This window comes from Schistocerca gregaria, chromosome 4 (genome assembly GCF_023897955.1).
Source record: "Schistocerca gregaria isolate iqSchGreg1 chromosome 4, iqSchGreg1.2, whole genome shotgun sequence".
Classification (NCBI taxonomy): domain Eukaryota; kingdom Metazoa; phylum Arthropoda; class Insecta; order Orthoptera; family Acrididae; genus Schistocerca; species Schistocerca gregaria.
In genome coordinates this window covers 499,581,011-499,608,986 of record NC_064923.1, presented here as the reverse complement: position 1 = coordinate 499,608,986, position 27,976 = coordinate 499,581,011, and the positions used below count along the sequence as shown (strand labels likewise).

Here is a 27,976-nt window from a genome sequence, read left to right as displayed (position 1 = left end):
CAGTAATATTCAGTGAGCTACAGGTGACAACCGTACTGGTAACTTTATCCTGGTTGACAGTGAATGGAATGGAATAGGCAAGAGGCACATATTACTTATGAGTAACATCATACAACACAACCTGTCACCAACAAGGTCATCTTTCGTGTTGAGTGCACCGTCTCTTAGCCCAGTTGTGTTGGTGGTTTTCCATGTCTCCTGTAAACTCAGGCAAAGTGCTTTTAGTGTACTCATATTTAAAGTTCCTACTTGTGAGTTCTGTACCTGTTCACATCCCACTGAAACACACTTTCTTTTCCTCTTTCTCTCAGTCTGCGAGATGCAGTAAGTGATTGGACAAACAATATTTTCTTCACAACCAGACAAAGAACATGCTGAGCTATCTGGGTTGTATTTTGATTCTTAGGTCTTAGTCAGATTTTTGATGAACTTTTCTCTTTACTGTTTACTGTGACGAAGATTCGTAAGAAGTCAATTACAACTTAAGAAAACCCACAAAGACTGGATTGAACAGCCTGAGGTCAAATAGTGGAGTGCCAAATATGAAGAAAGACAAACAACAAGAGGAAAACTAACAATGGAGATGGCAAAGCTTTATCACAGCACAACTAGCTTTATAGCATGACCAAGAGCACTTGCTGTCTAGCAAGATTGGCATGGTACTGTGGCACAGTGAGGCCATCATTGCATCACAGAGCAACACTGGTGTTTGTAGGTGCAGCAGTGCTGTCTAGTGGCTGGATGAAGTTCCATACCCTCCAGCAGGCTTTCAGTATCATGCTTTGATACCACCCCCCATAATGGGCATGTAAGGTCGAAAGTGTCCTCGTTGATGCATCGGAGAGTGAACTGGTGGCATGGTCGGTATTCCATCACATTGGCCCACTGACTGGTATGAGGAACTGGGAGCTGTGGTTCCTGAGACTGTGGCACCAGGAGACTGAGAAGCTTGCAGTTGTCTCCCATGATGGAGACGTTTGCTGCTTGAACATCCGCATAATATGCTTTGCTTTGTAATTAGAGGAATGGGTGAAATGGCAAACCAAAAAGGTATTTTATGTTGTTGGAGGCTTAGAATTGTTTGAAAGCTGTCACCATAAATGGTTCAGGGAAGCCCTTCAATGGACAGAACCAGGATGCTTGAATACTGAGCACAGTACACACACACACACACACACACACACACACACACACACACACACACACACACACACACACACACACACACACACACACACAGAGAGAGAGAGAGAGAGAGAGAGAGAGAGAGAGAGAGAGAGAGAGAGAGGTGCGATTCATGGAGCCAAAATTAGAAACCAGTACAAAGTCAGTTTGTTCTGTGTCTGAATGTCGAGGGTGTACATGTGGAGGAGGAAAAAAATTCCACATTTTCCCAGATTTCCCAGTTAAAAATGCACTTTTTCTATGTTAAGTGACAGTATACTTTCCCTCAGAACTGTAAAACATATAAATGCTTCGAATGGTTAAGGTTTTATACACTAGTGTAGAACTTCCGGCACTCAAAAGAATGTTTTGGAAAGGTCTTTGATGTACAGCAACAGGTACACTGGATATTTTCATATTATGAAAATGTAAATTCGAAATACTACTGATAGCCTTGGGAGAGCCAGTCCTGACAAAACTATACCATCTGGTGATGAAGATGTATGAGACAGGCGGAATTCCCTCTGACTTCAAGAAGAATATAATAATACCAATCCCAAAGAAATTAGGTGTTGACAGATGTGAAAATTACTGAACTATCAGTTGAATAAGTCACAGCTGCAAAATACTAACGCAAATTCTTTACAAACAAATGGAAAAACTGGTAGAAGCTGACCTCAGGGAAGATCAGTTTGGATTCCGTAGAAATGTTGGAACACATGAGGCAATACTGACCCTACGACTTATCTTAGAAGATAGATTAAGGAAAGGCAAACCTACATTTCTAGCATTTGTAGACTTAGCGAAAGTTTTTGATAATGTTGACTGGAATACTCTCTTTCAAATACTGAAGGTGGCAGGGGCAAAATACAGGGAGTGAAAGGCTATTTACAATTTGTACAGAAACCATATAGTTATGAGAGACAAGGGACATGAAAGGGAAGCAGTGGTTGGGAAGGGAGTGAGACGGGGTTGTAGCCTCTCCCCGATGTTATTCAATCTGTATATTGAGCAAGCAGTAAAGGAAACAAAAGTAAAGTTCGGAGTAGGTATTAAAATCCATGGAGAAGAAATAAAAACTGAGGTTCGCTGATGACACTGTAATTCTGTCCGAGATAGCAAAGGACTTGAAAGAGCAGTTGAAAGGAATGGACAGTGTCTTTAAGGGAGGATATAAGATGAACAAAAACAAAAGCAAAACGAGGATAATGGAATGTAGTCCAAGTTGGGTGATGCTATGATCTCACCAAGCACATATTCAGAGCGTAGGACATGATGTAGTCAGCCAATAGCAACATCATTGTTAAGTTGTGCAAACACAGATAGGAAAAGTTAATGGTTTAAATTAATACACATAGTGTAGCTAAAAGAAGAGCTAAGCTTTTGTATATAAGATTGGTCTTTTTTTGAAGGTTTTACACTTTACGATACGTCACTCAAATGTGACAGTAAAATTTTAAATAATAACAAATATATGATCTGGTTTCTAAATTCTTCTAAGTGGTTGGTCCTCAAAGTGTTAAGTTTTAAATGAGAGTCAAAACTGTGCAATTTAGGAAATTCATTGCACATTCTCACATGTAACATAATTCATCTTGTGTAAAACGAAATTTATTTTGAAAGTAATGCGCTTCGAACCACCATTCACAATATTTTCCTGTGACCCGTTAGAAATGTGTTTGTTTGAGCAGCTGCCAGTGTGTGCCAGAAAACGGGCACTACAGCACATGTGTAGCTACAATGATGTAGGAAGCCCATGTGTTTGTTTGTTTGTTTGCTTGCTTGTATGTATGTATGTATGTATGTTGCATGAAGAGCTCTTACATTACGGCGTAACAGAAATGGAACACCAGAGCATACTCCAAGATCATTGGAATTTTATAAACCATATTAAAATATGGATTGCACTTTAAGCTGAATTGCTCATGTCCAGATTCACAATGAAGTGGATCCCAACCTGATATTAAGCTTTTCGGTGTGGTTTTTTGATGCAAATTTTCTTGGAGTACCACTACTATATTATCTCAGGTTTAGTTCTTTTCTATGGCATAATGCCATGCATGCCAGAAGATGAAAACTTGCACTTGAAATTCAGCAGACAATTGAAACCAGCCACTAGTGTGGAATGAAATACTTTGTTTCAAATAGATTAACTGTCTCTGCAGAAGAGATTAATAAAGCAAAATTTCTTTAGCAAACTGAAAAATAACTTCATTGTTCTGCAAAGTGATTAATGCTCGACAGCCAAAAACACAGAAGCAAAATAAAATAAAAAAACTGAAACTAAATACATGTTTTAACCTTCTGTAATTAGGTGACTATTTTATTCACATAATAGCTCACAGCCACAGAAATCTCTTGTTTTCATTTGTCATGAAAGCTGTAAATGAAGAGGTAACAGCAAAAACACTAAATTTAAACACAGGCCACATGGAGACCACTCCCCTTCTCATTACAACTCAGATTGTTCTGCACCTGCACAAATCTGGCAACGTGGGCTTGTCAGAAAAATTTCTCAGGTACCATCTGACTACTTGTTGCCACTGCTGGTACAACTAAGAGCCACACTTCAAGCAGACATAAGTAGAAAGTACTGCTCATACGTGACTCAACAGCGCATGCACCCATTGGCAACTGCTCAAACGAACATAATGTAAACAGTTGCAACATCAGCTCATCGGAAGCAGTTTACTGATATGAAGTATTTTACAGTCTTCGTCCTGAAGCCTTTGACATTTTCCTGTTAGCAGACACCTGTGTGTGCACTGTGTTTTGTCGTCTTAAGTGACATTTGCTTTGCAACCCCCCTTTCCCTCATTTATGTTTTACTGCTGCAGTCATATTCTGCAGTAGCACAGTATAGTAAAATCCTTTGTTAATTTATCAGTTCTTACCAGTCAAAATTATAAAAAAATTTAACTAAAAACTAAAAAAAAAAAAAAAGAAAAATCCCTGAAATTCTAGAAACTTTCCAGGTTTCTCTATTTTCTCCCAGATGAAACAATTCCCGGATTTCCCAGTTGTCCAGGGACAAACAACCTGCTACGTGGAAACATGAGATTTCCTGTGGGTCAAAGGCCAGGTTGGGTCCCACAGCTTAGTGAGTTGGAGTGTCAGTATGTTGTGAAGTGGGTTTGTATTTTATGATTTAATTGTAAGAGCTGTGGAAAAGCACTCAGTACAGATCGTTGCCAGTCAATTCTGGAACAATGGCGTGCTATCCAAATAACCAACCAGTGATGTGTGGTCTGTAATTAATATAAACTTAGCCCCGAATAGGTCAACATGGAACTTCCTAATGATAAAGACAACCACTAACGCTTCCTTTTCTATCTGCAAGGAGATCTTTCTAGTGGGGTGTCAGCACCTTTGACGCATAGGCAACTGGTTGCTCAGTAATGCAACACTTCACGAATGCCACATGGGGAGGCATCTGCAGTCAAAACGAGTAGGTGCTGGTGTTATGGTGGAAAGGGCATAACGCATGGTGCTAGGTGCAGCACCCATTTAACTATAGCCATCCGGCTGTACTGAATGCCTTTTTCCACAACTGGTTTAGCGGATGCACGATTTAATCCACTTCTCAAGGTAAAAATGTGACCAAATAAGAAGACGTCTATTAGTTGCCTCTTAAGACAGGCAAGAAAGGGCCACGGGGGATGATATTGATGGTATGTCTCCCATTTCAACATATTTCTGGATTAAATTAGTGAGGTTCAAGCTCAAATGGAAGATTACAAACAATCTTTCTTCCTTCAGACTGTATGTGATTGGAACAGGAAAGGGGGCAGGGCAAAGGGGGTTGGGTGTACGCATGTAGTGATACACACAATACTCTACTCCACACATGATAAGGTAGTTTGCAAAGTACAGATGTTATCTAGTATTTTCTGATGTAACTACTTCTCAAAAACTGACCTCAATTTGTTCCATAAAGAGTTATAGTGTTGTTATTGTAGGGCTATCACCATCTTTTCTGGGTCATAGTAGACATTGAGAAAACAGTTTAGGTCAAATTCCTCAACTTTTACCTTATTATTCCATGTAGTGGTCAGAGATGACAATGTCATAGGGCTATAAATGTCTGAATCACAATTACTAGCTATGTCTGCTGAGGTCAGGTCAGGTCAGTACAGCCATTTGTTTGTATAACTTTTATCTGTTTCATTAGTGATCATCTCCTCTGGTGTCACATGATCAAAGGCTTTGCCCAAGAGAGCACCCAGCCACAGCTACAGTCATCCAGCCAAGTAGTCCCAGGAATTACGGGCATCAACTCCACACAGCTCAAGCATTATAAGTAGATATCTGCATCATCATGGGGTGCATTAAGACCTCTCCACATCAGACCGGCTATAAAGTTGCTTCTCTCTCTCTCTCTCTCTCTCTCTCTCTCTCTCTCTCTCCCCCCCCCCCCCTCTCTCCCTCCAATCGCCACCCCCCCCACCCCGGTACACATGCTCGCGTGCCCACACGAACGAGATGCGCTGGACTGAAAGTACCCTTCCAGATGACATACTGCTGTAAAATTTAGATAAATAATGGGCCAAACCCTAGAGTGGGGAAAAAAAAGTTGCAACGACAAAATTTAACCAAAATGACGTCCTGATACTAGTTGTATTGTCAATATGGGAGCCAGCCTACGGTGAGCCTCTGTATCATTTTCTCTCATATCAAGCAGGTGGTAACACGAGGTTGTTCTAACCCTAGTCTCATGGGGGAAGCGTGTGCAGGATAATAAGAGCATAAACTTGCAGTATGGAAATAGCAGTTTAACTGTTAAGTGTTCTGGGTTTCATGTTTATCACATCTATGCTCTAAACGTGATTTCTGAACCAACTGGGCGGGGGTGAGGGGGAAAGAAAGGGTGGAGAGGGGATTGCGGCATGAGAAAGAAGAAATGTCAACATGTCTTAGAAAAACAGTCTCACAAATGAGTTTTGAGCACCCTGGGAGAGGAGGGAATCAGTTTAATTATCCATACGAAAACACACAAATGTCACAGAATAGTCCACAGGGCACAATACTTAAGCATTCCCAATGGGTACCAAGAATCAGCATTACAATAATTGACTGATCTGTCAACAAATACGATGGGGTAGGTAAGATATTACATAGCATACCATACTTATTTCCATTTCTTATGTGTGGTTTTCATGGAAGTCTAAATAAACTGCACAGCTCCTCACAGAACCATTATATATATGTATATTGGACCTCCAAGGGACAATGGTTCTGAATATTTTAGAAACATTAACTTTTATAATCTCTTCCTTTCACAGCCAAAAATCATTTTTAAATAACTCATCAAAATTAGATACGGATAATCATTTTCATCATTTGTAGACGAAATACAGATTTCACAATTCTATCACATGTTCATACTTCCAAATACAAATAGGAGAACTAAATGGTAAGAAATGCTGCATATAAAGCTATGGAGGAAAAAAAAAAGAAAATAAAATAAAAAAAAAGAAAAAGAGAGAGAGAGAGAGAGAGAGAGAGAGAGAGAGAGAGAGAGAGAGAGAGAGAGAGACTACAAATAACTATGCCAAAGAGATACAATTACTTTGTGGAAGAGTTCTTGTAATAAATTAATCAGTTAGCTAATCTATCATTAACTTCATTTAAAGCTAAAATACTCTTCCTTAATTTGTATTTTGCACCGAATTAAGAAATCTCAACTGATCAAAGTCGTCATAAATTTAATAAAACGGAACACCAAAATTCTGTAAAGATACTTACATTTCTGTTGCCGTGTCGCTCTTAAAGTCGAATACTTTTACTTCTGTACTTTCAGCACAGGCTGCCAACAGATCATGGCTGTTATGAAAAAAAGAAAATCAAATTCTGATCAGAGGCAACTTATAATTACATAAAAAGAAATCTTCACTAATGTGGCATCGTGAAGTAGAACTGAAAAGATTGGTGAATTCTGGTATGTTTTTACTTCTATGTATTCACTATTTTGATTATTATAAGATACAACAAACACTGATTAAACTATATAAGCTACTGCAGTGCTGTCTTTGTACAAGACACACAGACAGAGGCAGAGAGGCAGAGGCAGAGAGACAGAGAGGCAGAGAGGCAGAGAGGCAGAGAGGCAGAGAGGCAGACACAGAAAGACAGAGAGACAGACACAGAAAGACAGAGAGACAGACACAGACAGAGACAAAGACAGAGACAGACAGAGACAGACAGACAGACAAAGACAGACCGACAGACAGAGACAGAGACAGACAGACAGACAAAGACAGAGACAGACAGACAGACAAAGACAGAGACAAAGACAGAGACAGACAGACAGACAAAGACAGAGACAAAGACAGAGACAGACAGACAGACAAAGACAGAGACAAAGACAGAGACAGACAGACAGACAAAGACAGAGACAAAGACAGAGACAGACAGACAGACAAAGACAGAGACAAAGACAGAGACAGACAGACAGACAAAGACAGAGACAAAGACAGAGACAGACAGACAAAGACAGAGACAAAGACAAAGACAAAGACAGAGACAGACAGACAGACAAAGACAGAGACAAAGACAAAGACAGAGACAGACAGACAGACAAAGACAGAGACAAAGACAAAGACAAAGACAAAGACAGAGACAGACAAAGACAGAGACAAAGACAAAGACAGAGACAAAGACAAAGACAGAGACAAAGACAAAGACAGAGACAGACAAAGACAGAGACAAAGACAAAGACAGAGACAGACAGACAGACAAAGACAGAGACAGACAGACAGACAAAGACAGAGACAGACAGACAGACAAAGACAGAGACAGACAAAGACAGAGACAAAGACAGAGACAGAGACAGACAAAGACAGAGACAAAGACAGAGACAGAGACAGACAAAGACAGAGACAAAGACAGAGACAGAGACAGACAGAGACAGAGACAGACAAAGACAGAGACAGACAAAGACAGAGACAGAGACAGACAAAGACAGAGACAGACAAAGACAGAGACAGACAAAGACAGAGACAGACAAAGACAGAGACAGACAAAGACAGAGACAGACAAAGACAGAGACAGACAAAGACAGAGACAGACAAAGACAGAGACAGACAAAGACAGAGACAGACAAAGACAGAGACAGACAAAGACAGAGACAGACAAAGACAGAGACAGACAAAGACAGAGACAGACAGACAGACAAAGACAGAGACAGACAGACAGACAAAGGCAGAGACAGACAGACAGACAAAGGCAGAGACAGACAGACAGACAAAGGCAGAGACAGACAGACAGACAAAGGCAGAGACAGACAGACAGACAAAGACAGAGACAGACAGACAGACAAAGACAGAGACAGACAGACAGACAAAGACAGAGACAGACAGACAGACAAAGACAGAGACAGACAGACAGACAAAGACAGAGACAGACAGACAGACAAAGACAGAGACAGACAGACAGACAAAGACAGAGACAGACAGACAGACAAAGACAGACAGAGACAGACAGACAGACAAAGACAGACAGAGACAGACAGACAGACAAAGACAGACAGAGACAGACAGACAGACAAAGACAGACAGAGACAGACAGACAGACAAAGACAGACAGAGACAGACAGACAGACAAAGACAGACAGAGACAGACAGACAGACAAAGACAGACAGAGACAGACAGACAGACAAAGACAGACAGAGACAGACAGACAGACAAAGACAGACAGAGACAGACAGACAGACAAAGACAGACAGAGACAGACAGACAGACAAAGACAGAGACAGAGACAGACAAAGACAGAGACAGACAGACAAAGACAGAGACAGACAGACAAAGACAGAGACAGACAGACAAAGACAGAGACAGACAGACAAAGACAGAGACAGACAGACAAAGACAGAGACAGACAGACAAAGACAGACAGACAAAGACAGACAGACAAAGACAGACAGACAAAGACAGACAGACAAAGACAGACAGACAAAGACAGACAGACAAAGACAGACAGACAAAGACAGACAGACAAAGACAGACAGACAAAGACAGACAGACAAAGACAGACAGACAAAGACAGACAGACAAAGACAGACAGACAAAGACAGACAGACAAAGACAGACAGACAAAGACAGACAGACAAAGACAGACAGACAAAGACAGACAGACAAAGACAGACAGACAAAGACAGACAGACAAAGACAGACAGACAAAGACAGACAGACAAAGACAGACAGACAGACAAAGACAGACAGACAAAGACAGACAGACAAACACCAGGTAACTCACATTCAGCTTCTTATTCTGATTACTAAATTAATAAAATAAATGCAGTGAACACTGTTTCCCCCAGCTCTTCGACAAATCCATTACCACATACCTGGTTTGTTTCAGTAAATATAGTCTTAAGTTTTAGATTTTAGTTAATCTCACACCGGGTAGCTCTTGTAGTAGGGTCTTTGGTGCATTCTGATGCGGAAATTTATTTTTCTTCAGTTGATGAATTAACCATTTTACACTGCTTCTTGAAACACCAACTAACGGGAGCACCGTTATAGACAATGCATACATCAGACTCTTTCCGCCCTTCAGTCTTGGGCATTATCAGAAAAAACAGTAGATATATAGATGAATAATGTCATCTTCACCTTTCTTATTGTAGAAAAGGGCATAATTCATGGAATCTTTTAGATATCTCAGAGTTCTTTTGAGAATTTGGCATTTTTTGGGGTAGCGGTAGGGGATGGTCTTCTGTGAAACAACTCCCACAGATTGCTGCCCACTGTCTACCAAATCATTTATGTATATAGAGACAACAGCAGTCCTATCACATTTCCCCCCAGGCACTCCAACAATCCTGTTGCGTTCATCAGAGACAAGGGTATAATCAGGAGTGCCCCAGGGAAGTGTGATAACACTGCTGCTTTTCCCTACATACATAAATGATTTGGCAGGCAGGGTGGACAGCAATCTGCAGATGTTCACTGACGATGCTGTGGTGTACTGTATGTTGAAGTTTAGTGTCTGTAGGAAATACGAGACAACAGACAAAAATTTTAGTTGGTGTGGTGAATGGCAGCTAGCTCTAAATGTGGAAAACTTAAGTTAATGTGGATGAGTAGGGATACAGTATTACTGGTGTCCTGCTTGACACAGTCCATTTAAATACCTGGGCATAATATTACAGAGTGATATGAAATGGAATAAGCACTTGAGAACTGGGTATGGAAGGCGAATGATCGACTTCAATCTACTGGAAGGATTTTAGAAGACAGTGGTTCACCTGTAATGGAGACAGTGTGTGTGTGTGTGTGTGTGTGTGTGTGTGTGTGTGTGTGTGTGTGTGTGTGTGTGTGTGTGTGTGTGTGTGTGTGTGTGTGTGTGTGTGTGTGTGTCACTGGTGTAACCTATTAAGTACTGCTCGATTGTTTGGGATCCGTACCAGGTGGGACTGAAGGAAGAGATTGAAGCAATTCAATTCATAGGCAGGTTGCTAGATTTCTTAGCAGTAGGTTCAAAAAATATGTAAGTGTTGTGGAGATGCTTCAGGAACTCAAATGGTGATCTCTGGAGGGAAAGCAATGTCCTTTTTGAGAATCACTATTGAGAAAATTTAGAGAAACGGTATTTGAAGTTGACTGCCAAACTATTCTACTGCCACCTACATACACCGTGCATAAGGACCACAAAGGTAATAGAAATTAAGGCCTGTGCAGAGGCATACAGACATTGTTTTTCATACCGCTCTATTTGCAAGTGGAACAGGAAGGGAAATGACCAACACAGGTACTGGGTGCCCTCTGTCGCGCACCGTATGGTGGCTTTGAGTCTATGCAGACATCTAGTTTTACTTTCCAAATACAACAGGTAAGTAAAAAATTAAATATTTTCATCCTCGTCATTTTTCTTTGCTTTTATTCCACTTTGGAACTAAAGGAGTCTTGTGACCTTGCAGTCAGTTATACCAATTTCCTCCTCCACACACTGTTCTTTATGCAGAAATATTCTATCCTCTGTCTTCACTATTTGTATCCCTATGTATGCATCTAGATTTTCTACCACAGACACTTAAAGTTTTCTTCAGTATGTTTTCAGTTTTCTTCAATTCTTTTGCTATTATGATTCTCAACATGCTTAGCTACACATATTTCTTTTGTTAAATATTTAAATATGTGCTAATCTGATTGATTGAATCTGTCCTGCACCTAGGAAATCTTCCAGTTTTATTCCATCTAAATGGAATTCATATACAGAGGTTTATTCAAAACAATTTTTCCAACTTCTTTGTCTTCTTCAGGTATCTTCATGAAAAACACTACATCAAACACACCTACGGAAATTTTTCTCCACTGCAGAGAAAACAACAGTCTTCATCAACAGATATCTATTACTGGCCTGAATAATTCCTTGAAATCCACATATCTTATTGACAACCAGCCTGGCCTTACATCAACCACCATCTCTGATTTTAAAGGTCATTTGCTTGTCATTCTCTTTCCTATTGCCTCCTTTGGATTTGCCAGCCTCCACACTTATCCCATTTTCTTTATATGGACCATTACCACATTTTCATATTGAGGTAATGATGTTCCATAATCATATTTTAAAGGTTTCTTCAAATTTGATCTATCCCTAAAATTGTATTTTCTTTTTATTGCATCCTCTGCCTTATTAACTTACTTCTCATGTCTCTATTTTTATTTTTATTTTCATTTACTTTATTGTAGTATCATTTCATACTCCACCAATAACAAGATTTTTCTGTAGAATTTCTTTTGTCACACTCTTCAAAGTCAACATCTCCACCTGCTTTCTTCTTTCTGCATCAAACAGTCTGCAACCATTTAGAATATAATAAAAAAAAAATGTACGATTTACTTCTTTCATCTACATGGAAGATGATAAAGAAACTAGTACACCTGCCTAATACCGTGTAAGATCTCCGCAAGCATGCAGAAGTCCTGCAACACAATGTGGCATGGATTCTACTATTTGAAGTAGTGCTGAGGGGACTTCACACCATGAATACTGTAGGGTTGCCCATAAATCCGTTAAGAGTATGAGAGGGTGAGCATCTCTTCTAAACAGCACATTGCAAGGCATCCCAGATATGTTGAAGTCCTTTGAGTTTGATTGACAGTGGGAAGGTTTAAACTTAGTGTTCCTGAAGCCACTCTGTAGCAATTCTGGACATGTGGGGTGTCACATTCTCCTGCTGGAATTGTCCAAGCCCGTGAGAAGCCAAAAATGGACATTAATGAATGCAGTTGATCAGACAGGATGTTTGCATTCGTGTCACCTGTCAGTCTTCTATAGACTTACTACATGTCCCATATCTCTCCAACTGCACACGCCCCTCACCATTAGGGCATATAAGCTCAGCCGAAATTTTTGCACAGAACCTAATGGAGCTCCGAAAGGATAGGCTAAAAACACGATTGGTGGTGGTGTGTTTGTTGCTGTCAGAAGTAGTTTACCTTGTCGCAAAATTGAAGTAGATACTTCCTGTGAATTAGTATGAGCAGAGGTCATTATTGGTAACCGGAATAAAATAATTGGATCCTTTTACCAACCTCCCAATGAAGATGATACAGTTGCTGAAAGGTTCAAAGAAAACTTGAGTTTGATTTCAAACACGTACCCGACTTGTACAATAACATTTGGTGATGACTAATTTACCATCGATATGTCGGCAAAAATACTTGTTTAATTCCAGAGTTAATGGATCAAATATCATCCAAAATTGTGCTAAACACAGTCTCTGAAAATTATTTCGGAGCAGTTAGTTCATGAGCACACGCAAATAGTAAAGGGTTGTGAAAAAACACTACACCTCTTAGCAACAAATAATCCTGAGTTAATAACAAGCATCAAAATTGATTCAGGGATTAGTGAACGCAGGGTTGTCATACCGAGACTGAATATTGTAATCCCCAAATCCTTGAAAAATAAGCGAAAAATATACTATTCAAAAAAGCACATAAAAATTCACTTGACGCCTTCCTGAGTGACAATCTCCACTCATTCCAAATTAATAATATAAGTGGCTTAAATTCAAAGAAATAGTATCGGCAGCAATTGAGAGATTTATACCAAATCTAAATTACAGACCCATTTCGTTAACATCAATATGGAGCAGGATTTTGAACATATAGTGTGTTCAAACATTATGAATTACCTCAAAGAAAACAGTCTACTAACACACAATCAACATGGGTTTAGAAAACATCATTCCTGTGAAACGCAACTAGCTTTTTATTCACATTAAGTGTTGAGTGCTACTGACAAGGGATTTCAGATCGATTCCGTATTTCTGGATTTCCGGAAGGCTTTCGACACTGTACCACACAAGCAGCTCACAGTGAAATTGTGTGCTTATGGAATATCATCTCGGTTATGTGACTGGATTTCTGATTTCCTGTCAGAGAGGTCGCAGTTCGTAGTAACTGACAAAGTCATCAAGTAAAACAGAAGTGATTTCTGGTGTTCCCCAAGGGAGTGTTATAGACCCTTTGCTGCTCCTTATATTTGGGAGACAATCTGAGCAGCCGTCTTCGGTTGTTTGCAGATTACGCTGTCATTTATTGACTAAAAGTCATCAGAAGATCAAGACAAACTGAAAAACTATTTAGAAAAGACATCTGAACGGTGTTAAAAGGAACTTGTTAAAATTCAGTTACATGATAAATCAGTCTAATCTAAAAGCCATAAATTCAACTAAATACACTTCTGGAAATTGAAATAAGAACACCGTGAATTCATTGTCCCAGGAAGGGGAAACTTTATTGGCACATTCCTGGGGTCAGATACATCACATGATCACACTGACAGAACCACAGGCACATAGACACAGGCAACAGAGCATGCACAATGTCGGCACTAGTACAGTGTATATCCACCTTTCGCAGCAATGCAGGCTGCTATTCTCCCATGGAGACGATCGTAGAGATGCTGGATGTAGTCCTGTGGAACGGCTTGCCATGCCATTTCCACCTGGCACCTCAGTTGGACCAGCGTTCATGCTGGACGTGCAGACCGCGTGAGACGACACTTCATCCAGTCCCAAACATGCTCAATGGGGGACAGATCTGGAGATCTTGCTGGCCAGGGTAGTTGACTTACACCTTCTAGAGCACGTTGGGTGGCACGGGATACATGCGGACGTGCATTGTCCTCTTGGAACAGCAAGTTCCCTTGCCGGTCTAGGAATGGTAGAACGATGGGTTCGATGACGGTTTGGATGTACCGTGCACTATTCAGTGTCCCCTCGACGATCACCAGAGGTTTACGGCCAATGTAGGAGATCGCTCCCCACACCATGATGCCGGGTGTTGGCCCTGTGTGCCTCGGTCGAATGCAGTCCTGATTGTGGCGCTCACCTGCACGGCGCCAAACACGCATACGACCATCATTGGCACCAAGGCAGAAGCGACTCATCGCTGAAGACGACACGTCTCCATTCGTCCCTCCATTCACGCCTGTCGCGACACCACTGGAGGCGGACTGCACGATGTTGGGGCGTGAGCGGTAGACGGCCTAACGGTGTGCGGGACCGTAGCCCAGCTTCATGGAGACGGTTGCGAATGGTCCTCGCCGATACCCCAGGAGCAACAGTGTCCCTAATTTGCTGGGAAGTGGCGGTGCGGTCCCCTACGGCACTGCGTAGGATCCTACGGTCTTGGCGTGCATCCGTGCGTCGCTGCGGTCCGGTCCCAGGTCGACGGGCACGTGCACCTTCCGCCGACCACTGGCGACAACATCGATGTACTGTGGAGACCTCACGCCCCACGTGTTGAGCAATTCGGCGGTACGTCCACCCGGTCTCCCGCATGCCCACTATACGCCCTCGCTCAAAGTCCGTCAACTGCACATACGGTTCACGTCCACGCTGTCGCGGCATGCTACCAGTGTTAAAGACTGCGATGGAGCTCCGTATGCCACGGCAAACTGGCTGACACTGATGGCGGCGGTGCACAAATGCTGCGCAGCTAGCGCCATTCGACGGCCAACACCGCGGTTCCTGGTGTGTCCGCTGTGCCGTGCGTGTGATCATTGCTTGTACAGCCCTCTCGCGGTGTCCAGAGCTAGTATGGTGGGTCTGACACACCGGTGTCAATGTGTTCTTTTTTCCATTTCCAGGAGTGTATCTAGGTATTACAATTACAGACAACTTAAATTAGAAGGAACGCATAGAAAATGTTGTGGGGAAGGCTAACCATAGACTGCGTCTTATTGGCAGGACACTTAAAAAGGCATTTTCGTTTCGACGGAATCTCACGAATTTCCAATCATCAACTTTCTCCTCTTAACATGAAAATATTTTGTTGACACCGACCTACACAGGGAGGACTGATCACCACAATAAAATAAGGGAAATCAGAGCTCGTACTAGAAGATATAGGTATTAATTCTTTCCGCGCACTATATGAGATCGGAATAATAGAGAATTGTTAAGGTGGTTCGATGAACCCTCTGCCAGGCACTTAAATGTGATTTGCAGAGTATCCATGTAGATGTAGATTAAAGATCCTCCACCAGCTTGAATAGTCCCCTGCTGACATGCAGGTCCACTGATTCATCAGGTTGTCTCTGTACCCATACCCGTCAATCCGCTTGATATAATTTAAAATGAAACTCGTCCGACCGGTCAACGTATTTCCAGTCAACAACAGTTCAATGTTGGTGTTGACGAGCCCACACGAGGCATCAAACATTGTGTCTTGCAGTCATCGAAGGTACATCAGTGGGCCTTCGGCTCCAAACCCCCCCCCCCCTCCCTCCCCCCACCCATCGATGAGGATTCGTTGAATGGTTCACACATTGACATTAGTTAACAGCCCAGAATTTAATCTGCAGCAATTTGTGGAAAGGTTGCACTTCTGTCATGTTGAACGATTCTTCAGTTGTTATTTGTCCCATTCCTGTATGATCTTTTTACGGCCACATCGATGTGCGAGATGTGACTTTTTACCAGATTCGTGATAGTCACGGTACACTCGTAAATGGTCAAATGGGAAAATCCCCACTTTATCACTACCTCTGAGATTCTATATCCCAACACTCGTGCACCGACTTTAACACCACATTCAAACTCATTCAAATCTTGATAACCTGCCAGTGTAGCAGCAGAACCAATCTAACAACTGCACTAGGAACTTTTCTTAGATGAGTTTTGCCGGCCACAGTGCTGTATCCTGCCTGTTCACAAATCTCTGTATTTGAATATGAATGCCTATTCCAGTTCCTTTGGCACTTGGGTAGTTTCTGGAAGTGTTCTTTCATCTAGTTTCTAGAAGTGGTCTAAATTTTTAGCAAAAACTCAAGATACAACAGTTTTAATTCTTGACAGACCTGGCCTCCCACTGTTCTGTAGGTTTACTTTGATAGCTGAGCTATCGAATAAATGTGTAGCTGTGTGCACTACTTCTCCCTGTAGCCCTCTGGTCAGTTTGCTGACCACAATCATAGCTCTGGCCTTGTTCATTGTCAGATTTAGTCTCTACTTTCTCTTTTAGTGTAAGAACTATAGTACATTCCTTTTCCTTCACAGCAATTCTTAAACTCATGACACGTGTATTCACCACCTATATCATCATGTCTTCTTTTTGACACAGACTGACTGATTTTTCCACTTTCTAACACTTTTTCTTATGAACACTATACCCACTGACATACATCTTACAAGATTTGCTACACAAAAATGAATGAAATCATTTAATACTGTCGTGTAGAATCTGCATCCACTAAATGTTAGGGGGATCTCCCCACAGGTATCAACATCTATTATTTCAAATGGTCTTGTTGCTGTCTCACAGCAGGAAATGGCTCTCTTGATAGCTTAGCTCTCGCACAAGTTTCACACAGTGTTTCTGTCAAACTTCAACTATTTGGATCTCCATCACACATTCTCTTGGTGGTGTGCCATTCTCATCCTTCACTTGTTAGTAGTGATGGCATTCCTGGTTTAATTTTCACATTTTGTCCTTTTAAAATGTCATATGTATAGACGTGAAAGGAATATTTACTAAAAACAATTATGCAATATTTTTCAATAATGTCTGTAAGACATCAGATTTTTACATAGTTAACCAACAAACATTACACCCTTGAGAACACAGCTTTCACTTGTGAAATTTCCTGTTGCCACTATTTTTCTTGTTTGGCAACTTTCATGACACTATCATAGTCCTTCATATTTGTTAACTTGGCCCACTTCTTTTCTGAATTCTATTTCATTCATATCCAATAAATGTAGTGACTCCCTTCTTGTCCTATTCAGTACAGGATTTTGATTGACACTTTCTAATGCTTCACTAAGACTGCTACTTTTGGGTTGTCTGTCATTGCAATAACAAATTTATTCATGGTTTGTCCTTTTGAAGAGAGGACAGGGTTTGAAAGGCCTTCGTTTTGTTACCTAAATTTTTATTTTTAAAGTACCACATCTACTGTGCTCATTTTTATTGTACACTTAGCAAATTCTTCCTTCTCATGCTTCTTGCAAAATTTTGACATCCATTCACAATTACGTCCTTTCTTTTATTTTTATTCGAATGAACATCAAAGGCAATACTCTCTTCCTGATTATCCTTTTTAATTGTTCCTCTTCTCCAACAAGCCCTGCAATTAAATTTCCAATAGTCTTCCAACTACTGGGTGACTAATTCTATGCAGGAGAAAAATATTTAAATTCATTTGTTAAAACAAACCATGTGTTTTCGGCTCAACTTGGCTGGCCTGCTTTTGCCTTTATATGTTCTGTTAACATAAACAGGTATTGTTCGGGGGAAGTATATTGGACACAAATTATTTACTGTCTTGAAACTCACAGCACAAAATATTTGATCATCACAGCAATTCTGAACCAAAACTTGAAAAGTTTGGGACAGAAAATAATCATGTGGGTAAGTGTGAATGTCTCATAAGGAACCAAGTGTCTGCGATAAAACATGGAGTGCCTATAATAAAACAACCACCAAAGAACAGTACAGCTGCACAAAGACAACACAGCACTCTTAGCAGCCTGACATCACACTAATTAACTTCCATGCTCCACTTGCTCTGTGCACAACTCAGAACATAAGCTTGCCCTATGTGCCCCAAAACGGCTGGTCACTGGGATAGCAGATACTGCTGAAGTAGTCATTACGTCAGCCCCTCAGCGGAAGTGGAGTGTGTGTGGGGAAGTGTACTCTGTGTCCAGAGTGAGTCATCTGTGCTGGTAGTTGAGGTTGTGCTTGCAGCAACAAACTGGTTGTCTGCACTGGAGGCAACAGCTGCCCCTGATTGGCTGTGGAAGGTCCTGCACTGTGGAGTAGGAATGCTGGCTTCACCTGTGATGAAGCAAGCTGGGATAATTTTAATTCCCCTCTTGGTTTGCCATCTGCCTCTAATTTTTTTCCTTCAATTTTAACTAGTCACCATTAACATACATGAATATAATCTGCATTTTCATAATAGAGAAAGGTTGACCCTCAGTTTTAAGGATTATAAAAACAGATTAATTTTTTGCTTAGTTTTATGTATGTAATTGATTTTCTACTTTATTTGGACTATTCCTAGTTAGTAACTTTTGTTATAGGGTGAAATCAGTAACTGTTTCGCAACATAAATTATATTGTTGACATATAAACAAATAAATTTTGTAATTGTAAACATTTAGAAGTCTATTTGGCTCTAATCGAAAATATGTTAGCAAAACCAGCCCTGAATTAATTCCAAAGTAATTAACAGTTTTGTCAAAGTATTGAGTAATGATATTTGTTAATTTCACGATTTAAACAAATAATTTGGCCTAACTCTTGTAGTAGAAGAAGCTGTTAAAAAGACGCAATTTGGCATATTCAGTTGATTTAATGAGTTAAATTTTAGTTGTAACTCCTGTAAATTAAACTCCGAACACTGTAGTTTCAGCACCTAATATGGGCCCAATTTTTGGTCAGTCAGTCAGTCAGTCAGTCAGTCAGTCAGTCAGTCAGTCAGTCAGTCAGTCAGTCAGTCAGTCAGTCAGTCAGTCAGTCAGTCAGTCAGTCAGTCAGTCAGTCAGTCAGTCAGTCAGTCAGTCAGTCCAAGGCAGAATCTCTAGAAAAGTAGCCTGTGCTGGTTAGAACAACAAGAATGCTTCAATTTAACTGTGAAATAAGTGTTAAACAATTAGGGCATGTGTAAAAACCAAATGACGGTGCCTGCTCCAAATGTACCTAATTATTCTTCAAGAAATGAACTTTGTGGTTAGGTTTTACTGCTCGTAGATGTTCAACAAGAACCTATTGTAGCAGTATGTGAAGTTTCACCTGCTAACTATTAATGATGCTTACCAAAAGTTAAATAATAGTGCACTGGCCATATAAATGTATTATTAGGGGGTTGTGAATGGTGAAAGAGTACTGTAAAACATAACTGTGCATATGTCGGCTACATCATTTAAAGTAGTCAGTGTCTGAATCCACAACACCCATTTTTCGGTCAGTACACTGACACTGAGGACAACAAATGAAGAAATAAAAGCAAGTGGCACTGCCACACACCCTACTAACTTAGACCATAGACTGTCCATTCTACAAAATACCTGTAAGGTGTCTGTGATGGTGCCTTCACTCCTGCCATGCATAGCATGACATGTGTGCACATTTCTAAGTCATGGAGTATGCAAAAATAAGGCGTGCCATGTTGAGAAGCTTGCAATGAATGAGCTCATGCTATATGTTCATGAAGCTGGCACAAGAGTTCCATTTGGTCCTGTTGGATACAGAGAGTGTTTGTATCAACAAATTTACTCTATGTCTATTTTGTACGCTGTCCTTGTGCCCAAGAGAATGAATGACAAGGCAGTTGTCCAAGACGTGTCAGTACATAATTTCTCCCTCAAAAAACGGTGCCAAGGCTCCAGCATCCCATTACTGGCCAGGTGGCAGCTCATAGCCTCGTGATGCTTATACCCGCATAACTTGGCAAGATAACTGGACAGTTCTGATTCAAATTCTCATCTCCAATCAATAGTGATTCTGAGGACAACTGAACCTAGCTAACAAGGTAGAGGCAGAAGCAGAGGCTAGCTCAGCTGTAATATTATCTAGGGTAACTGCTTCTGGCCAGTATGTATACCAATCAATCATTGAGAATGGATATCTGTTGCCATTTAAGGGTAGCAGTGGCCCCACGATATCAAAGACGAGAGACTGGAGGTCGGTCATACTCCTGGATGACCTAAATCGTGATTTTGATCAAACGCTTGCTTGGGGAACGCTAGTAAAGGGAACGTATGAGGTCGTCCTTTGGAGACGCTGTAGTATAGTTTCAACTCTGTCCCAGGAATGTCCAACAACTGCAGCTGGAGTGATGAACTGGCATCTTCTATGAGTGCATGAAGTTCATCACCAGCTTGCTGTGCCTACGTAAGTACTGTAAAATCTATATGGCTTGTCACACAGCCGACACGTGATAGGCAGTCTGCTACAATATTGTCTAAGGCAAATACGTGGTTAATATCTGTGCAAAACTGGGTGAAACTCCAGCCAATTGAACAAGAGTGAGGGGTCAAGTTGTGCTGTTCCATCTGAATGCATGGAATAAGGGCTTACAATGAGTAAAGACAGTAAACACACAAGCCTTAACTGTGGGCGGAAGTGTTTAACAGCTTCATATACTGCCAACAACTAGTTGATGAAGTGCTCCATTTCATTTGCGATAGTGATAGCTTCCTTGAAAAGAAAGCTAACACCTGCCAGGCACTTCATGTAGTGTTGACACGCTGTGGCAGTAAGTTTGACTCGCATCAACAACCAAAGCTAAGAGTTATGCAGATTCAGATGTGCAAGCAGTGTTTCATTAGCAATATTCTGTTTGATGTTGTCAAAGATTGTGTTCATCTCCTCTGTCCACCTCTGTCCACTGTATCAGACAACTGTCTTTCCTCTTTGCTCCTGCGAGGGCTGGTGTCAGCAGTTCCTGCAATTCGGCAGTGAGCAACAAGTGACAGCCACAGATATTTAACATACCTAAGAATCTGCATAATTCTTTCATGGAAGAGGACTCTGACATGCGCATTATGGCACCTACTATTGCTATTCAAGGCAGGAAACCGGATGACGTGATCTAGTGCCCCAAAAAAGGTGATTTCTGGCAGTCTGAAAACTGCCCTTGGCAGTGTTGAAGACAACACTGTAATTTTCCAGGTGACTAATACCTGCTTGCCAGTGTTTGTAGTGTTGCTCCTTGTCAGCTCAGAACACTTGCACATCATATAGATACAAGACACATAATGGAAGGTCTTGGAGGATCAAATCTACAAAACTGTCAAGTCTGTGCCACAGTACTCAGCCAAAATGTCACTAAAATGCCCTTAAAAAGTCCAAAAGGCCAGAAGGAAGTGTGATCAGTAGCACAAGGTCAACGTTATAAAGTCAGTTCGCAATAAAGATATTTATGTTACTGATAAATCAAATACATGTACAGTATTAAACAAGCATTTTCTGAGCATTGCTGGTGAATTAAATAAAAATTTAGTTTCTACAGGGAATGATATAACTTTCTTGGCAAATGCCTTTCCGAGATGTCTGAAATACTCCTCTATGGTACACAAAAGAGGGAGATTGAGTCAATAATTAAATCAGTAAGACTAAGGACTCATGGTTATAATGGAGTGTCTAGCAGAATATTAAAGTACTGTGCTGAACACATTAGCCCCATATTTAGCAATATTTGTAATTTTTTCCTTTAGGAATGGTCAGTTTCCTGAACAATTAAAGTACTCAGTAGTAAATTCACTTTATAAAAAGGGAGAAAGGGATAATGTGGATAATTTTAGACCTATTTCTATGCCATCAGTGTTTGCAAAAGTTATTCAAAAGGCTGTGTATGTAAGGACAATTGATCATTTCATATCACACAATTTGCTATCAAATGTGCAGTTCGGCTTTAGAAGTTGTTAAACAACTGAAAATGCTATATTCTCTTCTTTGTGAGGTACTGGATGGGTTAAACAAAAAGTTTCGATCACTTGGTATATTTTTTTGATTTAACTAAGGCATTTGGTTTTGTTCATCACAAAATATTGCTCCAGAAGTTGGACCATTACGGAATAAGGGGAGTAGCTCACAATTGGTTCACCTCTTACTTTAGCAACAGACAGCAGAAGGTCATTATTCACAATGTTGAGAACAGCTGTGATGTTGGGCCTGAGTTGGGTACTGCCAAGTGGGGGCTGTTCCAGGGATCAGTGTTGGGGCCACTCCTATTCCTTATTCATATAAATGAAATGCCCTCTAATATTATGGATAACTCTAAAATATTTCTAAAGTAAAGGATGTTGTGTGCAACAATGGCTCAGTTTCAAATAGTGCAGTTCATGACTTAAGGGCGAGCAGAAAATAAACTAATGCTAAATCACAGAAAGACTCAGTTTTTACAGTTTCTAATACAATTCAACAAAACCTGACATTTTAATTTCACAGAACGGCCAATCGATTAGTGAAACAAGAGTTCAAATTTCTAGGTGTTCAGATAGACAGTAAACTGTCATGGAAATCCCACGTTCAGAATCTTTTTTACAGACTTAATACTACCATTTTTACTACTCTTAACTGTATCTGAAGTGAGTGATTGTTTGACACAAAAATTAGTCTACTTATTTTCATTCGCTTATACTGTACGGTATTTTATTTTGGGGTAACTCTTCCCATTCTAAAAGGATACTTTTGGCTCAAACAGGCTGTTCAGGCAATAAGTGGTGTAAGTTCGCTAACCTCCGGTCGATCCCTATTCATGAGTCTGGGTATTTTGACATTGGCCTCTGAATATATATATTCCTTATTGTCATTTCTTGTTAACAATATTGGCTTATTCCCAAGAATAAGCAGTTTTCACTCAGTTAACACTCTGCAGGAAAACCTGCATTTGGATCGACTTCCTTAACTCTTGTGCAGAAACGCATGCAGTATATTGTTGCATCCATTTTCAATGAGCTACCACTTTAATTCAAATATCTTCGCAGCAATCCATGCATTTTCAAATCTAAACTAAGAGTTTCCTCATGGGTCACTCATTCTGTGAAGGAGTTCCTTGAAAAATTAAGCTGATTCTTATTTTATTGTTGACTGCGTTTATTTAATCTTATGGACAGACTTTTTTCGGGTTCGTAAACATTAATTTTCATCTGTTATTACTTTTATGTCAATTTTATGTGCTGACACGTTCCATGACCTTTGAGGTTTGCTCCTCAATTTGATCCTACGGAACTTTATGTGTAAAAAGAAAACTACAGAGGGTTTTGCCATGCAGAGTGTGGTTGTAATCTTGCAGCAGTGGCACGAGATATCTGATCAGGTACCATTCTTGCATTTAGTGCATGGTACTCTCCTCAAGGGCACCAAACCCCATTCTTTTCATGCACAAAGGTGCAAAGCTGAGGACCATGAACTGCTGGATGGTTTGATAATGCATTCATGCACAAAGGTGCAAATTCTACTCTGCTATGGCCAAGCCTATCGGGCACCAGAAGTCTCATCCTGCACGAGACGTGCAGTCCATGTGTTTTATGTGCAATATCTGTTTCGGAAGTGCTTGGCGGCCTGGTTATGTTTGGGTAAAGGGTAAGCAGGATGATGTACTCACCCTTGTGCACAGACTACCTTCACACCGTGTCAGGTGGTACTGCGGTGGAATCTGGCAGCAGCAAGTTAGGCGATACTGTCAACCAGCCGAGCATTTACCACATCAGGTAGAAGGTTGTAGAGAGCCAAAAGATAAGAGCCGATGGAGTTCCATGCGCTCTTTGTCCTAGATTCATTTCCAAAGCCATCCCATTCGTAGCTATGGCTGAGCTGTTTGCTGCCATTAAGAGTGCAGTGGATGGTCCACAGCAATGTCTCTGAAATCGTGGGAGAATGCTCAAGTCAGATTCAGTATCAATGAGAAACTTCAAACCAGAGCTGCAATCAGTAATAAACAGGCACTTTGATGATGACGGGCCACCAGCTACCTATAGGACTGCCTTCCGTGGGCATTTAACATAGCTGCATGGTGTGGTACATTTCCATGCTTGCACTCTGAACCACTAATGGTACCAACATATGAGCTGTTCTCAACCAGATGATTCGGTACTGCTGGGAGACCGACTCCTAGAAGTCGGCTGCAGAACCTGCAGCAGTCGTCTTCTGAACTGTTTCGTGACAATAACTTGCTGAGCTGGGCACACAGTACCTTGACCTTTGGTCACAAGGGAATCATAATCGGCATGTGCTACAGGCATCTGTGGTGCCGTGGTACTATAGCACTGCACTAACCTGTGCTGGAACAATTGCTTCTTGCATGCTATCAGCCAGTTCCTATACTACATCCAATGGGATATCATTCCGAGTTGCTATAATTGCCTTAACTTGCAGCAGTAACCTGCAGCTTCACAGAGTGCACAGCAAATTATCTGAAACCATGATTAGTATCCACCTTACTGTGAAGGTGCTGTAAATACGGTGAGGATTTCAGATGATCTAGGTCCTCTTTCTATGAGCACCTGAAATGTCTGGAGCTCTTGTCAGGCTGCAACTTGCCGTATCAGCTCCGATTTTAGCTTAGCATATGATTTTTCCTGTGGTAGCGCAGTGATAATGTCCTACACTTCAGCTGCATAGTGATTATCTAATTGGCTCACAGCGAGTGTAAATTTTGTCGTGCCTACAGTAACTCCTGCACAAACCATGGGACTAGGTTACAAGGCCAGAATGGAGGTTGGCCGACAGCCAGACAGGAAACATTCAGTTCAGACATTTCACTGTATGTTAAACGAATAAACTGAACTTTTACTCTTTTCATAGTTTTCCACTCAAGAATGCACCTGTGTCATCACTTGTCAATTTTAGGCTCCGTCTGGATGGCTGACATTTGCCTTTATATGCTCTATTACCATAAAACAGGAAATGTTCTGGAGCGAACAGTTAGGTTGGATGCAGAAATTATTCGCTGCCCTGAAAATCACAACGCAACCAATTCAATTACCACACAGCAATTCCGAACAAAAACTCAAACTTTGACAAAGTGTGTGGTTAAGTGCAAATTTATCATAAGGAACCTATATAATACACAAACAAAAAAACAGCACAGTTGCACTGACAAGGGAATGGTCAAATAAGACATGCCGAAACCTACGCTGAATTTTTTTTTACACAGGAAGAAGACAATGAAAGAAATGCACTGCCAAAATTTTAGCTGCTAAGAGGCACAACCAGTATTTTGTAAAAAATGTTGAAGTTACACATTTTTACCATGCGAAGAACAGCAGTTTGTACCGCCTTGCCCACTTAGAGTGCAAATCAGCAAATCATGCCAGTTTACAATGGAGCGAATGGAAGTGAACATGTGCATGAGCATTTGCAGAAAATTCACTACCGTGTGTTTATATATGGGTAGAATCGTTTATACTAGCAGGAACGGAAGAGAACATGAGGTAGCGAACATTGCCTATGAACACTGTATTGTGGAATTCTCTTTTGCTTATGCTCGTTTGCTCCGGTGAAAATCTGGCTTCAACCATACAAACATTTAATAACTTCATATCAACAGCACAATTCTTGTGCATGTAATTCTGAGAAAATAAAATCATGGCTATGTTTGATGTCACAGATGACTTCCAGCCATGAGGAATTAATTTGTTGAAATGAAATTCGTCTTGCAGTACTACATTTTATAACAATTCCTGTATGACCTTCCTTATAATGATGTTTGAATGTTGTACATTTGACTATCCTGAAGTTGTCACAAAAATGGGAAGTGTCTATTAAATGACAAAAACAAACAGTTTTCTTCGACCAGGCACATTGGACAAAGGAAAAATTGATGCAGTCTGACACTTCGCAGTAACCACTAGTTTGACTTATACAGAACTGGAATTGAGTCAGAAATGGTCCCAAACATTGTTCTGCATATTGCACTGCATACCAGGCATACTTGATCAAATAAATTCATTAGGCATGGTGAAGAAAACTGGTAATGTGCAAATGACTGGAGATTAAGAATACTGTTCCACTGATAAACCTGAAATGAGAGACATGTCGGAAAATACGATGCCTGAATTTCCTGAAAAATGCTTTCCACTGTCAAAAAAGTGCTTTATCGCACTAGTAGTTCCAGGCAGAATCCACATTACACCTAGATTTTTCATTGTCCTCCACAAAAACAGACATGTCATGTCCAGACCAAGATTCCAACAAAAGAAATGAATTAGATTCTGCAGCTGGTAGGAATACGTTCCAACCAAAACGTTGGAAATTATTCCTTCCCACTTTTCCAGATTTTGATGAGTTGATTACAATATATTTGCAACTAAACAGTCCATTTTTTTTAAAATTTTGCTCCTAATTTGCCCTGCAGTTCTTGCAGACAGCTGCGGAAACAGAAAACCACTCATACTTATCACTGGCATTATCCTACATGAATGTATCATTGCATTCATAGATTGGACAACCGACTCTTTCCACCCTGCAATGATAAAAGTACAGTGTGCACGTAGTTCTTTCATGAAAGTTGACTGATCAGCATTGTAAACAGCAGTTGGGGGAATAACAGTAAGTTTCGTCTTACTATCGGCTATGAATTGATCTATAGCATTGTCTGTCCCTGACAGGTGTTCTACATGTTTACATGACAAACTTGGTAATTTTGTTACTTCCTATTCTGCACAATTTCTTGAACCTGCGAAGCCAGGTCAATGAAGCCCGGAAATTAGCAATGTTCATGCTGCAAGCAATTCGGAAGGCCCAGTCTTCTATATTTCCATTGGCAACAGTCCATAGCCTCTCACGAACAGTTCTAAATCTTTCAAACTGCTTTCATTCAGATTGTTTCGGGTTTCCATTTGGCACATATTTCTTACTTCATGTAATTCATTCTTCCGTTTTTACAGTTCATGTGCCGATTTTACAAAACAAAAACGCCTTTGCACACTGTAACAAAGCATTTTTTCCCTCCTTTGTTTAACCAATATTTCACTGCCTTTTCTTTGTAGCTGAAAGCTGTTACTGTATTTTTGTTTAGGCTTGGAAGGTATTTTTCTTCAGAACTGTTACTGGCACAGCTGACATCTGAGCCACAATTATTGGAATCTTCACAGTTATTTGCCATTTCTTCTACTGTATACACAATTTCAAACAAAATGTCCAAATCATTCGAATGAATGTCAAGGAAATCAACTAACGAATGACACATATGTACATCCTCAAAAGAAGTAGGCGATTTCAGTTGGAAACCACGTTTTTCATATTTCACCACTCCTAAATTGAGAACATTAATTTGATTTCACACTACAGTGAAACTGGAAGGGACAATAAAGAGGTACTATTAGCACGTATGCCTTATGAAAGCACAAATTTTAATTCAACTTTACCTGTATGGTCAATACTTACCAATGCTGCAAAAAAGCAACTGATAATTTGTAACAGATGTTATACAAATGTACTGTCGACCTAGAGAGAGAGAGAGAGAGAGAGAGAGAGAGAGAGAGAGAGAGAGAAGCTGCAGCACCACCAGGGGTGTACATTTCTACCAACACCTGGTGCACTACAAATTTGGAAATTTTCAGGTATTTTTCAGTACTTGCAGTGCCTCTTAGCAACAAAAATTTTGTAAAAGACTTCAGGGTAGGTTTCAACATGTGTTATTGGACCATTCCTTTGTGAGACCCAACACTGTGTTCCTAGCACTTGGGCACCATACCAATTTTCGCACTGCACTTGCTATGCACAAAAAACAACGTAACACATACCGGGGAACTGATGGTCGAGGTTATAGCAGACACTGCCGAATTTATCACAACTGTACTCTGAGTAGGATTATAGTTTCCAACATCTTTTCTGCCTT

At 40.6% G+C, this 27,976-nt stretch overlaps 1 protein-coding gene across 1 annotated transcript in view; it reads right to left on the bottom strand.

Annotated features, from left to right (window-relative positions):
* The window catches only part of LOC126267369 (methylosome protein 50-like), a 48,851-nt gene that overhangs the window by 4,438 nt on the left and 16,437 nt on the right, over nucleotides 1-27,976 (bottom strand). Inside the window, exon 6 of the mRNA XM_049972548.1 lies at nucleotides 6,910-6,987. Within this exon, the coding sequence (XP_049828505.1) occupies nucleotides 6,910-6,987 (78 nt within the window). The remainder of the gene's footprint in view (nucleotides 1-6,909; nucleotides 6,988-27,976) is intronic.